Genomic DNA, 19,009 nt, shown 5'->3' with positions numbered 1-19,009 from the left:
AAAGATAATAGGACATTTATTTAGGTATTTTAAAAGCCTTTCAATTTAAAAGTCATACAATTTATCTTGCCAGAGAAGTGTAACTTTCATATTTCTTTAATATAGAATAATTCTATAACAACTATTCTTAAGAAATTAGACTTAAAAAAAAAAAATTACATTTTTGGAAACTTAACTTTACTTTTTATTATTTTTTCCTGTTAAGTTTATTTTATTAGTATTACCAGTATGTTAGTGTCTGAAGAAGCTCCTTGGATACCTAGGCTGTGCAGGAAGAAATTAATTAATCAAATTAATATGATTCATTTGATTTTAGTAAGAATGAAGTTGAATACGCTCCTGGAAATAAAAGAGAACAATCAATTTAAAAAAAAAATAATAATAATAATTTTAAAAAAATCTTTTGATGTTTTAATCTTTTAATGTTTTCATTTGGGATATTTCGTCGTTTGGATATGTTTTGTCTAACAGACATGTAAGTAAATCTGCTGAAAATATTATGAAAACAAGCTCCTTCATACATAGACTTAAGAACAGAGAATTTAGAATTGTTGAGGACGATGAATATTTTGCATGTGATATCTGTTCACACTGAAAGATACAACTTTAAAAATAAAAAACACTATATTTTAGCTACAGTATTTATTTCTTAAGAAAGTAATAAATTATAATTACAAATTATATATATATATTTATATATGTATATATGATTTTGCTCACTAATTTATCTTTGTGATCATATTCAGATATTTTTAAAGAAATTCTTTTTCTTTTTTTTTTTTTTTTAATCTGCTCTTATAAGTACTTGAAATTTTCAAGGATTTCTACCTACTATATATATATATATATATATATATATGTTTTATATATACAAATATATACTATACTTAATATGTATATACATATTCAATGGCAATGTTAGGCGCACTCAAGTCACTATGGTTCTATTAATTTTGTCAGTGAATTAAAAATAAAAATAATAAACAAACAAACAAACAAATCACAAATCCCTGCCCTCGATTTTTCTTGGAACCTTCTGGCCTGTTGTAGCATTAGACAGGTTGGGCTGTTACAGTCACTGATATCTTCTGACAGCATGGCTGTCCAGAGATTTATGCCAATAAAACTGTCACATTTCAAACAATTTTTTAATATTGCTGTACTTTTTTTTTTTTTTTTTACTTTTTTCTATTTTCTGTTGGCCAAACATATTTCTTATTGTTTCCTGATATTGACAGGTTCTTTTACTTACAGAATAAAACTGTAAAAACTTTATCTTAATTTCAAAACTTATCACACTATTTCATTTGCTATTTATTTTATTCTGATTTTTTTTTTTTTTTTTTTTTTTCCTTTTCTCACAGCATTTGGGCATAATGAATGCCCTGATCCTGGAGTACCAATCAATGCTCGACGTTTTGGAGACAACTTTCAGTTAGGGAGCTCAATTTCTGTTATTTGTGAGGAAGGATTTATCAAAACACAAGGAACTGAAACAATCACTTGCATGCTAGTGGATGGAAAAGTAATGTGGAGTGGACCTATTCCTAAGTGTGGAGGTATGTATTTTTCTTTCTACTGTAATACTGTAATATTACTTAAGTTGTCACTAAATGAAATTCAACCTTCTGCAAATGATTAGCACGAAGCTATTGTGAAACCAAGCCCATAAGAAAGACTTCTATGGAAATATGAGTCTCTACTGTAACTCTGTCTGCAAGAAGGAAAGAAGAAAAACATAAAAAAAGAAAAAGGGAAAAAAAAAAAAAAAAAAAAAAAAAAAAAAAAAAAAAGGAAAAAAAAAAAAAAAAAAAAGAAAAAAAAAAAAAACCAACCAAAAAACACCTGTGATGAGAACACTGTTATATGGGCTCTGTAATAATGAAATCTTATCCAAGAAACGTAGCAGTTTGTACTTTCAGATAGCTCTTATTTGGTACTAGAGGAACTACAGTTTTCAAAAGGATCAATTCTATTTATTTTTTCTTCTCTCTTTTTAAAGTATGTATTTGTCCACTTGACATAAGGCATTAGTGCTAGCAGCACACCCGTAATCTGCTTTTCTTCATTTTTAAATTTCTTTAATTATTATCCTTATTATTCTCATTAATATATAGGAGAATGAAATAGCAGAAAAGAAAATCTTTGCTTTTACGAGCTAACTTAAGTTACTTTGATTTCAGTTATGTTTCAAGAAAGTTATCCTATTGTGTCTTGTTTACTATCAGTGAGAGAAATAGTACATATTATTTCCTGTATTTCTGGTTGGCTACAGACATTTTACAGCATTAAAAATATTTTTTCCAAATATATAAGCTAATTTTGTAAGAATTATTTATGAATGTGAAATTTTAACTGCTGACCTGACAAAATGCATATGTTCTCACAGTAGATCCCTAACAAAGCTGAAATGTCAGTTTACGAATTCTGAGCTTGATATTCTCCTGAACCTCCTGCACAGGCTTTTAAAATCTCTCTACTCACCATTAAAAACTATTCTTAGTTCTTAGGTAGTGTTTTGCTGTATGTCCTTTGTTACAGTAAAATGGATTGTAGCTTTAAAAATACAGTCTAAATGCTTATGTCACCACTTTTTGAACAGAATTAATTTTCTCTTCTTAAGGTTTTAAGCTTATAAGATTTTAATTCATTTCTTTCCATATAATTCCAAACCTCACAGGTTTTGTCACCTTTAAACCGCATTTCATCTTCTTGCAGATGGATTTTTAAAATTTAAGCATAGTTGTGCTATACTGAAAATGATAACTATGAATTATTTATCATAAGTCTGTATCATTATACATTTGTCTTTGTTTCACTTTTAGCTCCGTGTGGTGGGCATTTTTCATCTCCCAGTGGAGTAATCCTCTCTCCAGGCTGGCCTGGGTATTATAAAGACTCCTTGAATTGTGAGTGGGTGATAGAAGCTGAACCAGGACACTCTATCAAAATTACATTTGAAAGGTCTTGGCTAATGTTTTTCTTATTTCATATTTTCCAGTTTTTACCTAGAAGCAGTTCTGAGTTAGCTCTATCATAAACTTAATTTTCACTTTTTCTTAAATCAAGCAATTGTGTTATTGGGTTGGATTTTCTAAAACACCTTCATGCCTTCAGGTCATAATTTCTTTTTTTGAATGCAAATTATACTCCAGTGAACTGAAAAGCTTTTGAAATTCCTACCCTTTTGCATATATTTAAATATGTCTGCCCTAGTTAAAAGTTTGGTCTGTTCATAAAGAGTTGCACATTTAATTTGCTTCTAACTGTGCTACTGTGATAAACTGTATTATGAAGCCATTTCACACATTTGAGGAAAAGAAAATATTTGACTCTGAACTCTCAGTCAGTGGTAAATAATGAACTGGATGAATTCATGCTTTTGCCCATTGTGAATATTTAATTCTCAGGTCATCTGATCTGTTTTTCTGAGTGTGTTCTTATAGGATGGAATTCCAGTTTCCCACACTTACTGCAGCAGCCCACTTTTCTTATGTTTTGCTTACGTTGTCCCTACCTGATTCCAAGGAATGAAATATGTTAAAAGCCTTAAAATTCTCATGACAGCAAGTTGTAAGCATTGAAATTAAGCCCATTATGAAATAGCAATGCAATACATTTAATTTAAATAATTGTTTATATTCTATGTATTTTAAGCACATTCTAAATTTCTTCTTATTTGCTAATATTAAGAGGCTATATGAAAATTCAGGAAAGAAAAGGATTTTGAGGATCAAAGTTATAGCATGCAAATAATGTGCAAGTACATCTCAATTAATATTCATACTGCATCTTTTGACTACTTAATTACATTCAATCTAAAGAGAAGATACTGCTTCATTTCAGTACAATTAAAATTTATTAATAGCATAGTAAGAAAATGGCGATCTTATTTTAGCAAAATTTCTAATTATGAACAAGTTTTTATAGTACTATAGTTTATACTGTAATAATATGCTCACATGACATATACAGGACATGTAATACAGAATCACAGAATCACAGAATTATCAAGGTTGGAAAAGACCTAGAAGATCATCCAGTCCAACCACCACCAATACTTCCATGCTAAATCATATCCCTCAACACAGCATCCAAACCTTTCTTGAACCATGTCACCATAGTTGGTGACTCCACCACCTCCCTGAGCAGTGCATTTAATTCTGTTCGAAACAGTCTTGTCAGTTGTCTCAGAAAAGGATGATATGATATAAACATTGTTGAGATGCAGCAAGGTAAATTCAGATATTTACATATGATGGTGTGTATTTATGTTTTTCTGTGCACGATAACCTGTGAAAATGCATTATATATGTTTACACCCATGCAATTAGGTATATGACAGCTGCTCCAAAAAGTAGTGCTTCCTATTTTATTATATTTGCCTATGACATTAGAGGCAGATGTCAGTGTTATGGCAGTAGGGATTGAAACTTCCAAAAATATTGTATTAAATTTTATTGCTACATAACAGATGGCCACAGAGTGTCAGTCTGATACGATGGTGTTTGACATGGAAGTGTATATGAAGTAAAGGTGTACCACTGAATTCTTCCATGAGGGAAAAAACTGCACCTACTGACATTCACTGACTCTTGGTGAATGTTTATGGAGATGAAAAAATGAATGCAAGCACAGTGAGGTGGTGGGTATTGCATTTCAGCAGTGGCAAAAGCAAGAGTGAGTTCTTTCCACTGGTGCAGCTTGTACACGCTATGCTTGTAAAAATCAAGCAGGCTATTCTTCTTTGGTGGTGAAAATGCTTAGCTAATGGTGGTGAGTATGTTGATAATGAGTATTTTGCATCAGAGAATTTGCTCTATCAGACAGTGCTATTATACTCTTTATTTTAGTTTCCATGGAAGTAAATAGAAGGCATTTCCTTTGGAAGCAACCTGTGCATAACTGCACATTTAGATGTAAATGTATTACTCTTTAAACCTCATAGAAATTAATACTCATAGTGTGCTAGTGTATATATAGAGTTGTTTTTCTTTATTGATTGTTTTTCTTTACTTACACATCGTTAGTACTTTTATAGAATTTGAATTCTTGTTCAGAGAAATAGATATACTCATTTCATTTGCAACACTCACTATAGTCTTACTGTCCTTGTTACACTCTTTCTACTTCAAATCTGCAGCAGAATTTCATTAGACAGGATAATTTTGACAAATATATGTATTTAAACCCATAGCCAAATGACTTATCCTTTTTAATTAAAACCCAAACCAATAACAGTAATAAACAAACAAACAAACAAACAAAAAAACTCATATTTTGTCCAGCTTTTTACATTTCAGCTTTGTCCTGAAAGACAGAAATATCCCATTTCTAACTTTATTTTTAATGGAAATACCCATATTTCTATGATCCAGTAGTTTTAAAATATATTTATATTTCTGTGAGGGTAAAAATACATAGTTCGTATTTAACATCTTTATATCCTTTATTTTTGAATTCTCCAAGATGATAGGAAGAATGCTTGTTAATACATGTTTCCTGCAGAGTGTCACCTTAACATTACTTTCAGCTTATCACTTGCACTGTAGTTCAGATTCCCTTTTCATTTCTCATCTTGCTATAGTTTCTCTCTTGAGACACTGCATATGTTCAACATTCTGCATTTGTTGCTTTTCCATGCTGTTCCTATTTCATGAAGCTTGACACAGGCGGAAAGAAAAAGGATCTACAGATAGAAACTTCCTCTTAATGATTTTGTGGTGTCCAGAAGAACTTTTCTGTGTTTTGCTTCATGATGAGTAGTCTGAAGGGATTGTTCCTTTTGCATAGTCATAGCTATGATAGTCTGTTTGACATTTATTGTATATCAGCAGCTATGCATGCTGAGTTGAAATAAGAATTAAAAAGTCTGCCATTCTTCACTGTAATGAAGTGTTCATCATGAAGCCTAATTATGAGCATTTAAATTCTAGGGATGTTAATCAGCAAACTACTGATTGGAGCACTAGTCACATTTGACTAATGAGAGCACTTTGTGTTTGGCTGTTCTGCACATATCTTGACACCACCTTGAGTTGACAGGCTGTCTTAGAAACGAAGATGCATGTTCTAAATATTAAAGCATCTTTATCTTTTCAAGTAAAATAAACAAAAGTGTGTTTCCTCCTGTGTTAATTGGACAGAAGTGAAATGAACTGTAACTAATATTCTGAAGTCCTCCATAAGAATATACCTCACATTGCAGTGAAGTCATCATCCAGGTTAATTTAAGATCAGTGACCATCCAGATTATTTTAAGATTACTGATTTGTTAAGTAGAAAATGACACTGGAGTAGTCTGACAGAATCTAAAAATTATTTTTTATTCAATTTTTTGTAAAACTCTGCTGATCTCTGACAGCAGTTAATAACCAGGTGATATATAAATATATCATATAAGGAGAAAAAGTATTTTAGAAGAAAAAACAGTATCACAATTATAAATTCAAATTAAATTATGTCCTTTCTCTGCTATGTGCAGTGTTGCATATATTCTTTCATTGTCATTTACACAAGAGAGAATTCATGTAGATTCAAATTTTAGTTTTATTATGCCTTCCTCAACCTGCTAGTTGTTTTGCATTTGGGAGGGGATGTCAATTCCTTTTCCATTTTCTATCTTAAGTATGCTCAGTTCCTTTATAACAAGGAAAACAGAGCAAGACTAAATGATCTATTTCCATGATTGCTTTTGTTCTGCATGGTTTAATGGAAAAAAGAAATTATTGGGAAAAAAAAAAAAGAAAAAAGAAAATAATAATAATAAACTTCCTACTTGTTTAGTCTTTTAGAAATATATAATTCTCAGCTCAGGTAGGAACAATCAAAAAAACAAGCAAAAAACTTTCAGCTAAAATTTCAGCTATTTGGCTTCTTAGGCTTATCACAATTTATTTCTTTTAGTCCCTATTATTTTATTTCTCTGCTCTCTTTCTACATAATTACATATGAGCAGAACAGGAATAAAAGAAAACATATTTTTGAGGCTTTATTTAGCTTTTCTTCTTTTGCCATGCTTCTTTTGATTTTAAATGCTGACTTGTGGGATATAAATACAGAAGCAGAGAGTACATTGCTGATAGTCATGTGGTTTGTTGAATAGATTTCACAAAGCTGCATTAGGTATCAAGTAAATCAGTGAAGGAGTTAGGAGTACCTGAAGGATAGAGTCCTGCTGTTAATTGTTTCTAATGCAAGAAGGGTTTTTCAGTAGTTCATTAGTGAGCCCATTAAAGCAAGATGATTAATGTTATATCTACCATAGCAAGAAAGAGAGAAACTGCTGTGAAAATATTGGAGATTTGGGATTGCTGATACCATCTAAAATAGGAGTAGCGTATCTATCTAGCAGCACCGTCACCCTCTGCTTCTAACGCTGCACACATGGTCTGTAAAGACACATTTAACTTCGTAACGCTTTCTAAAAGGGGATTTTTTTCCGCCTAACTTCTGCTACTTCTTTGGGCTGAGCCTCATTTAGTACAGAGCACCAGGTGTCTCAAAGAGGACTTAAATAATTATATTCCTGCTTGTAGATGATTATAAAAGCAGGCTGTTAGATTATTATTCATTCTTAACATCATATACTTCAATAATATTTGTGTCAAATGGAATAGATACAATAAAAATATACAAACTTAGCATCTATCTCACCTACTTTCATTTTCCATGATAGAAAATCATTCTGTGATACAAAATATTCAAATAGATAATATTTATCTTTGCTAACAAATTATATGTTTCTTTGTTTTCTGTACTATAAACCTGTTCAAAGAATTTAAACTTATTTCTCATCTTACTAGAGCACTAATCTGAAATTTGGATATTGTATTACGTAATAATTGTTATTGTAAAGTAGATATGTGAAGTAAAAACTGAATTAATAGGATCAGGAAAGTATCATAGTTTTAAAAATATGACATACTTTGCAGGTGTTTGTTGAATTTGTTTTAGCTGCTGCTTATATTTGTGCCTATGGTTGTTTCCTCAATTCCAGATTTCAGACAGAACTTAATTATGATGTTTTGGAAGTTCATGATGGACCAAGTTTATTATCTCCACTACTGGGATCTTACAATGGTACTCAGGTCCCACAGTTCCTCTTCAGCAGTAGCAATTTCATTTATCTTCTCTTTACAACTGACAACAGTCGTTCTAACAACGGATTCAAGATTCACTATGAAAGTAAGTCATTCTAATATGTATTATTTATTTCCTCTTCTCTGCTTTTCATGGTCATAAAATTGTAGAGGTGTTGGCTTCTGTAAATTGCTGAGTCAGGCCTCTTATTTCTCATACTGAGTAAGTTTTAGTGACATTAAACTTCAAAATTATGACAGGCAATCTCAGTTTGCGTTTGATGTTACCACTGCAGTGTTCTGCCCTTTAAGAATCAGAAGATAATGGAAAACAAAGGACTTTCTTCAGGATGTCAGTCTTCTGTGTTGTTATTTTTACTTTTTTTATAGTGTATTTTTGTATGTTTAAAATAGCATAACATGAAGAAGATAATGAAAATTGGAGGAAAATACCTGAATACTGTTCTGATTCATGCACCTCCAGCTCTGAAGCTGGAAAGTAGGAAATGTGATTTACGTAAATACTGAGAATTCAGAGAAGTTGCTGTATTATCATTTCATTTATTTTTTGTGATTCTAAAAATACATTTGTTTCACATAACAATTTTGTGTGAAAAATAGTTGTTCTCATACATTTAGTAATGAACATGATGTTCATCCTACATCCTACTTGTTGGGACTATCTCCAAGGAATTTTAATATGTTCTCCATTTTTTTTTTTTTTTTTCCTATTTTCACTATTCCTTATCACTAATGGGAAGGATATTTCATACAGTATGTGGACTTGATCACATAAAATTTGAGATGATTAGAACTCCACTAAATGTTAAATTCTGGAAAGTTATACAGAAAATCAACCATTAGATTTGAAGTTATATAATATCTCAGCCATCCCTACAATATATCTATTAATTACATCAATGAGAGAACTAAAAACTTAATAATTCTCATCTTTTTTGAAGTTTGAGGGATAGCTATCCTTACACAGACTGTTAGATTAATTCTAGTAGCAAAAACTACATAATTATTATGAAAAATTGACTAAATGAATAATGTTTGATGCCTGAAATTACACATCAGAATGCTGCATTTATTAAAATTATTTTTAATTCTGTTTTAATTTAATACAGCTTGAAAGGAAATTTATATATTTTTTTCAAATGCATGAATTCTTCAATTTCACTATAAACTACATTTTCACTAAAATTGATCCCCATCCCAGAATGTAAATAATGAAGAATGAAAATTAAATTTTAGCATTGTAGAGAAGAGGTCTTTTCCAGTCTTGATCATTCTAAGATCAACCAGTCCAACAGTCCACCTATCACTAATATTTCCCCATTAAACCATGTTCCTCAGTACAGCATCTAAACATTTCTTGAACACCTCCAGGGACTGTGGCTCCACCACCCCTGTGTCTCCCTTTCTAGTGCCTGACCACTCTCTAGCAGAATTATTTCCTAATGTCCAATCTGAATCTCCCCCTGGCACAACTCAAGGCAATTCTCCTAGTCCTACCATTAGATACATGGGAGAAGAGGCTGACCCCACCTCTCTACAACCTCCTTTCAGGTAATTGCAGAAAGGTCACCCCTGAGCCTCCTCTTCTCCAGACTAAACAATCCCAGACACACTCCTTTAAAGACATTTTATATTGTGCTATATTAGCCAATATAGTTCAATTCTGATTTTTCTTTTCTGGATAATAATAATGTTTAACAATTTGATGTTGTTCTCTTCAGTCATCCCATTGAAATCTGAAGCAAAAAAAGCCTCAGGGAAAGATCTTACCCTGAATGGTTTTTTTAAAAAAATTACCAGAACTCAGTAATACTTCTGGAAATTTTGTTATTTTTCTCACAATTCTTTAATAATAATAATAAATTCCAAATTTTGTTTAGCTAGTCTAACTGCAATTTTTAAAAAATCATTTATTTATTTATTTATTTATTTATTTATTTTCTTTAATATAGGTGTAACCGTTAATACTTACTCTTGTTTGGATCCTGGAATACCAGTGCATGGACGTCGCTATGGACATGACTTCTCAATAGGTTCCACTGTTTCATTTAGTTGTGATCCAGGTTATAGGCTGAGTCATGAGGAGCCTTTACTATGTGAAAAAAATCACTGGTGGAGTCACCCACTCCCAACTTGTGATGGTAAGAACAAATGGATAGAATACAGAGTAATTTAAAATATATGCATTTTGACAAACAATTAACCAAAAGAGTTAATAAGACCAAATGAATGTTACAAATCTCTGTCTGATATTTAAAAATAAAATGATGATATAATATATAATTCATTAATTTAGGAGATTACTGAAGATATGACTGTCTGAATATTTGTTACCATGAGCTAACTGGTTACCTTTTAGCTCAGGGCATGCAAGTTTATTGTACATCTGCTTGTAAAGTTCTCGTTACAAATCACAATTTCCAACATGAGATATGGTTTTTGTACCTGACTAAAAAACTGTGTTTTCTCTAATTTCATGTTGTTTGCTGTGCTCCTAGATTATTAACAGAACATGTCACTGTGTGAACTGATTAATGATATATTATATTTGATGTTTGTTCATATGATTGTTAAACACCAGTAAAATGGTATTGTGTAATTTTCTCTGCCAGAAATTTCAGAGTACCTAGCACGTCATTACAAAATTTGCTTGAAAAACTAATAATTTATTTGATTTCCAATTATCTGAACTGATCATTTAAAGAATTTTTCCCTGTCAAGTGATATCAATTATATTTAATATTACTGCAGTGTTTATGTTAAATAATTCAGATTTTTTTCCTTTGAATATGGAATATGCTTTTCTGATGATAATAATGTCATCAATAATAATTAATCTAATTAATTCTAAGGTAGTATTAAACAACATAAATGACAACAACAGAAAATCCATTGAGCTTTCATAGGGTATATAAGGTTTGTAATAGTATATTTTTCTCAAACAACCCTTACTGTCTCATAACACTCAGAAAGTAAAAGCTGAACTTGAAAGAAAACTTACAAAAGATCTCACTGATTCATAGATATGTGATTTGCCATATGTAAATGTTTTAGTTTTTGCTGTATTTTCATCCTTTAAATCATAGGGTCTTTAAATTGCAGTTCCTTTCTTGGTCTCCAGCTTAATTAGCAAATCCTTCATTTTTCATATAATACTAGGTTGAACATGTACACATATGATACCAGAAATTTCTGTCTATAGAGTCACTTTCCTGAAAATGGTACTCTAGAGTATTGTCGACACATTTCCTGAAGGATTCTGATTCTCAGTCTGATTCTTGGAAGGAGGAATTGCAAGGTTCCCATAGTTCACAGGCAACGGGAGTTGGCTGAGTAAACCATAAACAGAAGATAGGTTTTCCTACTTTGTTAGACAATAGATGCTAAACATCTAAACAATACAATATTAATGCATATCCTATGAATACTGCTGTCTGCTCTGAAATGAGCATACAAATTGTGATTACCTTTTCCTCAAGTTGCTGATCTGTAGAATAAATGGACACGACTGAGTCCATTTATTCTAGTAAATTTAGTCAAGTCATGGTTGAACTCAATTTTATTGCTGAATTTCTTCTCTAATGGCATGTTTTTAAATAGGATACAGAGTCCTTGCATCTTCTGGGAAATTTAGGGCATTTGCTCAGTGAACTGTTCTTTGCACAGAGAGGATGTTATTATTAATTTTGCCACTAATCAACACATTGATCACTGTTCTTGTTCATTTGTTTTAATAATGAAAGAGTTTCTGGAGAACTAGATTCTTACTAGATCTTTTTTATAATTGCCTTATATATACATACATAATTACATCTTGTAGCAACAACTATTCAGACAAAATATGACAACTCATGAATAAAAGTGTTTTCAAAGAGTAGCATATAGAAAAAGTAGCATATAGAAAAGGGGGGGGGAGAGGGGGGGGGGAAGGACTTTTTAAAAGTTTTCGTTCAAGTATGAGATTGTATTGACCACACTGACTACGTTCCTAATTTTTGTAGGACTGTAAACTCATTGTTTACATGAGGTGTTTGGATATTACAGAGATAAGCATCATAAAAAAACTTATTGGGGAAGTCATACTTCATTGTCTTCAGGAACATTTAGACTATAGTGGAAATAATAGTTTAAAAATGAGCAAACAAACTGGCTATCTCCATCTGTAAAGACTGACCTCAGGGGATAAGCGTGTAATTGTTGCAGGCTGTATAATTCATTCATATATGGATAATTTATACACATGAAAGATTTCATCATTCATTTCCTTCATTTGGATTTTTATGCCAATCTGTGTAGGCAAGGCATGCACACTGTTACTCCATTTGTCATTTCACATTGCTTTTTGTCTGTAAACATATGCATCTGCATATACAATCACATATATACATACATAACATCAAGGCACTTCTGAAATAAAAAGCTAGAACTCTCTAAATATAATATTTTTGAGAATAACAGTATCTGTAAGGACATAAAACTATTAGAAATGACCAAGGAACGGACATAAAAATACTGAAATTCCTAGGGAATAAGACTGAGTGGGAGAAGCAGAGGTAATTTATTTTGTACAGCCTGGAGAAGGCTGAGGGGAGGCCTCATGGCAGTTTACACCTTCCTTAAGGGGAAAGTGAAGAGGAAGGTACTGATCTTTACTCCCTGGTAACAGTAATAGATTCAAGGGAACATCATGGAGCTGCGCAGGGGAAGAGTCAGGTTGGGTATTAGCAAAGCATTCTTTGCCAGGAGGGTGTTCAATAACTGGAATAAGATTCCCAGTGCAATGATCACTGATCAGTCAGTGGTGCTGTCTGGTTGGAGGCCTTTAACTAGTAGTGTTCCCCAGGTGTGTACAATTCTGTGATTCTGTGTGGTACTGGGTCCATTAACAACCTGACTGAAGGAACAGAGTCCACCCTCAGCAAGAAAATGCTTGCTTATTAACTGTTTCCATAATTTAGTGTGAAATGTGTTTGTAGCGAATTATCAGTGACAAGACAGATCAATACTTGCAATTGGTTTGTCAGACTTTGACATAGTGACAGATAATGTATCTGTTAAGAATTTATTTGGAAAGTTTGCCTCATTTAAGTGAAACAGTTAAAGCCAGAGATGCTGTCAAGATTTGCCAGCACTCCAAAGTGAGTCCCCAAGAAAGAAATCAACACAATTATAGTGATAAGACAAGCAAAGTAAAAATGGACCACAAACAAATTTAGTCTATTTCTGCCACCAGAAGAGTGATTTTCCATAATAATTTTATATTAATATGAAATATGATCTGGAATGACAATGAAACTTGAAAATTTTATGAATTACAGTATTGGGTACTGTAGTGTATTTCAGGGATGAAACATGGCCTCTTACTGAGACAATTACATGTAGGTTTAATAAAGGTTCTAAAATTCTTTAGGCCAAAGAACAAAGGGCTATTTTCCTATGTGGACTTCCTTGCTGCTTCTTTTCATTGTGACTGATTATGTTGCTAAGCAAAAAGAAAAGAGTGTTTTTCCTTACAACCAAAGATGATATTTAACTATAAAATACAATATCGTAAAAATCTTATTTAACTTAAACAACTTTCTTAGCCATGGAATTCCACTGTTACATTTTAATCTTCAATCACAGATATCCAAAAGCTACTTTGTAAGCTGTCACATAATGTCTGATCACCACATTGCTGTAGAGGTGCAATGTGTACCTCTATACTATAGATTCAGGTTTCTGTGCTACACGTAGCTGTGGCTGGACTTGATGATCTTCAAGTTCTTTTCCAGCCTGGGTAATTCTATGATTCTATGATTCTATATAGTCACATCTAATTTTTGTTCACTTTCTTTAGACCTCTCAATCCAGCTGTTCTTCTTGCATAACAAAAAAATTAATTACTATGCTCATAATATCATAAATTATAAAAAGATCGTGTTTCATGCACTCCATTTTCAATTTAAGAACTAGTGCTAGTGCACTAGTTATTCTAGTACTTTAGTTAATTAGCTATTCATTCTACTTTTAGACCTAAACTGGAAACTGGAAAAATGTGTGGTTTATTGTTTTTATTTTAATCTGTTTCTGTTTTCCTTTGCATTCTGAAAGAATCAGACACTAGTAGTGATATTATACATTTTGAATGTTTATCATCTTATCAGGACCAGTGCACATTTTGTATTTCAGATCTGTCAGCTTGGTTTTGTTCTGTAACATGCTGGTTTATAATGCCATTGTTTGTAATCTGCTAACCTTCATATAGTTAGAATGAGTGCCATAGACATTTTTTCACCACTTGTACTCTTGAAATTTTTTTCCAAACAACTACTGTAAAATGCATTATTTGTTTGGACTGTATCCCATGATTATAAAAATTGATTACATTTTCTTATTAAAAAGCAATGACCTAAAGTATTTACAAAATAAATCTCTAGAATTTGCAATGTTGTGCTGGTATAGCTCTGATTCTGTTTTGCTAATATCTGACTGATGGACAGTCATTACCTCATTCTTCATTAGAGAACTGAGGAAGAAAGTGAATGCATTAGGACATCATTTCTCTCTGGCAAATAAGATAAGGTTCAGTAACAGCATTTCTGAAATATTCTATTCCAAACTGTGGCACTGAATCTCCAGCTTTCCAGCATACCACTCGGCCAAGATGTATGGAATGTTGACAAGGAAAATGGTGAACAAAAAAAAATTATAAGGCTACCAAGATTAATGTAGCTTTCAAAAAAAAACTATAGTTATTAAATGAATTTAGTTAGGCAAAATTGGATGTTATTTATTTATTTATACTCAGTTTGTATACGAGTAGGAAAAAATCCAGAATATATTGTTAATACAAATGTATATTGCTTTAACATCTATTGTTCAGTTATCATCCTAAACCCTTCGAACTGACACACAGGATGTAAAGAAACAACCACAAAGATGAAAACACATTAATACAAAAAAATGAGTTAATAGTTCAACTGCATTGCTATTACAGAATCTCATAGGAGCTCTGACAACTTGCTTTAACAATCAGTGAGCTCTCTAACTTGAATTTGTTGAAAGATATTTACGTTTCCTGATAAAGTGATAAATATTTCTGAAGTGCATGTAAATACAACGACTAATATATGAGAAGAAAGAGTTCCGTGTAACTGATTTTTGTTATTCTATGTAGTTATTTTCAATAAGAAAGATAATTTTGATGTTTACGATAATCTTTTTCTCATAAGTGGAGCAGGATTCCCACTAGTCTTAGGCTCTAGGTTGTGTTGAGTTTGTTTCTGTCTTCTCTCTCCATTTGAGGCAGTGAAGATCAAGAACTTATATTTACACATTTCCACATTCTTAATCTATCCTGGAATATACAATGAAAAGTATGGTAACAACAGCCAATTTTCATTTCTTCTCTGTAAGAAAGCATTTTTTAAACATGTACAGCTTTAAAAACAATTGATATGTGGGTTAGTAACCTAATAACCACAATCTGAAATTTTATTCTTTTATTAAAGAAAAAAATATTAATTCCACCGTATTATTGAAATCCCTTAAAAACATATGTTTTCTTGAAAATAATGTATGCTAAGATGCACTGTAGGGCAGAGTACATTCTGGATATTCTCTCCAATTCACTCCCCGTTGTCCACCTTAGCTCCTGCCTAAAGTGCTGTTGTTTGGCACATTTTTTTGCTTTTGCTTTCATCTTTCTACTGAATTTATGAGTTTTACAGACTCACAGGGAATTATGGGAAAAAATCAGCTAAGGAAACCCAATTTTTATTTTCTTATTGACTATTAAAAATTATGTTTACTCTTCATTGCTTTTACATTCATTCGTGTAGTGAAAAAATGACTATATTCATAAGTGGGATTGCTGAATCATTTGACCAGTTATTTTTAAGTAGTTTTAAAACATTAGCTTTTTAAAAGATTATTTTCTTGCTTTCTTTCCTCATCTGTAAATTTACTTTAATTAATATTTTTATTTGTTGTTATTATTATTTCCAGCCTTATGTGGTGGAGATGTTAGAGGACCTAGTGGGACAATATTATCCCCTGGTTATCCAGAACTTTATCCAAATTCACTGAATTGTACATGGACTGTGGATGTTACCCACGGTAAAGGTAAATACACTGGATTTTTGTTTTTTGCTTCTAATATATATAAATTGATACTCTATGCAAACACATGCAAAGTACAGATTTAGATTAACCACAGGGAACTAGAAAATTTATTGCTGATATGTCTTTTAATTTATTTGATTTCAGTAATTCCTAGAATTCTAGATGTGAACTAGGTTTATAGAGAGCCTAATGCTTTAATGTCAGACTACCAAGAAAATGTATGTATCAGGTCACCACGCAATATTGTGAGGTACTTTTAAAACACACACTTTTGTGTTACGACTTCATATTATTGCTACTGAATAGCAAGTGAATGCATATATTTAGTTAAGGTTTATATAATATATCTCCAAATACTGAATTGCTAAATGGTCTGTTGCTATATGCACAAATACCATTTTCAAAAATATCTGCAGCATACCGTTACATGTTTTTATTTTACTATTTTAATATGTTATACTTGCAGGGATGATTTTTCATTCATGTACTTGCAAACTAGTATTAAGATTGTAGAATGTCCATTAAAAATTTGATTATTATTTATTTATTTATTTTTCTATTCTATTTCCTTAAACAGAATAATGAAACATTGGTACTATTCTTGGAGATGAAACTAATCATCTTGACATTAATTCTTGCATTTTGTTTGTTGATTAAATGTGATTTAATGTAATTTAATATGGAGGTGAAGTTAGTAGTGTGTCAATGGTATATTTTAGGCAGCTAACTAATAGAACAATTAATTTAGCCCTCCCTTGATGTTCACATTGTAATATTGTGAAAATACATCACAGTGTTATGCCTCATGACTTTAGTCAAGATTTTAAATATTCTCCTTATTAAAAAGAAGGGTGAGGACTTGAGGCAAAATGAGGATCATAACTTAAAAAATTATTCTCTGGAGATAACATTAAGGTGATCAGAACATTTTCTGCAGGAAACTGAACTGTACAACTTCTGTTAGCATATGCCTTGGGGTTTTGCTTAGAAATGTCATAGCGATCTAGAACACTGATTGAAGCATTTCTTGGAGTTAAATTTGACTACAATTGAAAATATTTAGTGAACTTCAGTGAATTCTTAGGAATTACAGTGTTTTGATTTATTGTCGTAAAACTATGTTTGCATTTCTGATTTTGTTGTTACAGTTATTCATGCATGAAAAGGCCAAAATTAATTTGATTTGCAGTAAACACAATGACTATGGCTCAAATTTCAGCTTCATTCTATATATAAAACATTTTTGTATAGTGATCTCTTTCCATGTCAGATCAATAGTATATACTACGTAAAACTACAATTAAAAATATATATTTTACACATCTGTCAATCTCCAAGCTTAGCACAAGAAATGTAATTTGGCCGTGATTCTGAATTCTGTGTGTGATTTCTGCCAATTTATTGTCAGTCAGTTTAGGAGAATGAATATAATAGAATCGTAGAATGGCCTGGGTTGTAAAAGACCACAATGATCATCTAGTTTCAGTCTCCATGCTATGTGCTGGGTTGCCAACCAGTAGACCAGGCTGCCCAGATAAACATCTAGCTTGGCCTTGAATGCCAGTTGGCCTTCTGGGCTGTAAGTGCACACTGCTGGCTCATGTCCAGCTTCTCGTCCACCAGGACCCCAAAGTCCTTCTCCACAGGGCTTCTCTGAATAGATTCTTTGCTCAGGCTGCATAAACACCTGTGATTGTCCCAGCCCAAGTGCGACACTTTGCACGTGGCCTTGCTGAACCTCATTAGGTTCACAAAGGCCCACTTCTCCAGCCTGTCTAGATCAAAATATATATGATATGTCAATAAATATATTAATTTGAGAAAAACTGGAATACCTTTATGTTATGAACCTTGTTTTGTAATGAAATGCATGAATCAGTATCTTAATTACATGTATGTTATCCGAATGATAGGTAAATAAATTCTGCTTTTTCTAATAGGTGTGCAGTTCACATTTTACACCTTCCATCTGGAAGATCATCATGACTACTTACTAATAACAGAGAATGGCAGTTTCACACAGCCATTAGCACGTCTGACTGGCTCAGATCTTCCTTCACCAATCAATGCTGGTCTCTACGGAAATTTCAGAGCCCAGTTGCGCTTTATATCTGATTTTTCAATATCATATGAAGGATTTAACATTTCTTTTTCTGGTAAGGGGATACTTGGAATGTTCTTTCTGAAAAATAAGTATATTATTTAATTATAAGTATATTATTTAATATTTTATTATAAGTATATATATATAATATTATATGTAATAATATTATATATATATTATATATATATATAAGTATGTATGTGTGTGTGTGTGTGTATATATATATATATATATATATGCATAGTAATATGTAGAATCTGTAAAAGATGTTTAAAGCTGAAGGGATTTTGATAAATGAATATACCTAATCATAGCATTATTTGTTTCTGAAACAAATAGTTTTGCTATAGAAGTTTTAATTCAAGATAATCTCTACAGCTTTACAAAAAAGTCTGATAGAAAACACAAGTAGTTTTCCCTCATACAAGCTGACTTGCTCTTTTGTCTTCAGAGTATAATCTTGAACCTTGTGAAGATCCAGGAGTCCCACAATTTGGTAACAGAGTAGGATTTAATTTTGGAGTGGGAGATACTCTGACATACTCCTGTTCATCTGGATATCGTTTAGAAGGAACTTCAGAGATTATCTGTCTTGGTGGTGGACGACGAGTATGGAGTGCACCTCTGCCAAGGTGTGTGGGTACGTGGTCAGCTGCTTTCATTTGCTTGTATGTGTAGTCATTGTCCATGGATTTGC

General features: G+C 31.9%; 1 protein-coding gene across 6 annotated transcripts in view; it reads left to right on the top strand.

Moving 5' to 3' along the window:
- The window catches only part of CSMD3 (CUB and Sushi multiple domains 3), a 467,721-nt gene that overhangs the window by 274,874 nt on the left and 173,838 nt on the right, over positions 1 to 19,009 (top strand). For all 6 annotated transcript variants that reach the window (XM_032442883.1, XM_032442886.1, XM_015856173.2 and 3 more), the window contains 7 exons: positions 1,365 to 1,559; positions 2,826 to 2,964; positions 8,000 to 8,187; positions 10,055 to 10,243; positions 16,092 to 16,208; positions 18,149 to 18,364; positions 18,764 to 18,952. In XM_032442883.1, the coding sequence (XP_032298774.1) occupies positions 1,365 to 1,559; positions 2,826 to 2,964; positions 8,000 to 8,187; positions 10,055 to 10,243; positions 16,092 to 16,208; positions 18,149 to 18,364; positions 18,764 to 18,952 (1,233 nt within the window). The remainder of the gene's footprint in view (positions 1 to 1,364; positions 1,560 to 2,825; positions 2,965 to 7,999; positions 8,188 to 10,054; positions 10,244 to 16,091; positions 16,209 to 18,148; positions 18,365 to 18,763; positions 18,953 to 19,009) is intronic.

The sequence above is a fragment of the Coturnix japonica genome, chromosome 2 (genome assembly GCF_001577835.2).
Source record: "Coturnix japonica isolate 7356 chromosome 2, Coturnix japonica 2.1, whole genome shotgun sequence".
NCBI lineage: Eukaryota > Metazoa > Chordata > Aves > Galliformes > Phasianidae > Coturnix > Coturnix japonica.
This window is presented reverse-complemented; position numbering and strand designations above follow the sequence as displayed.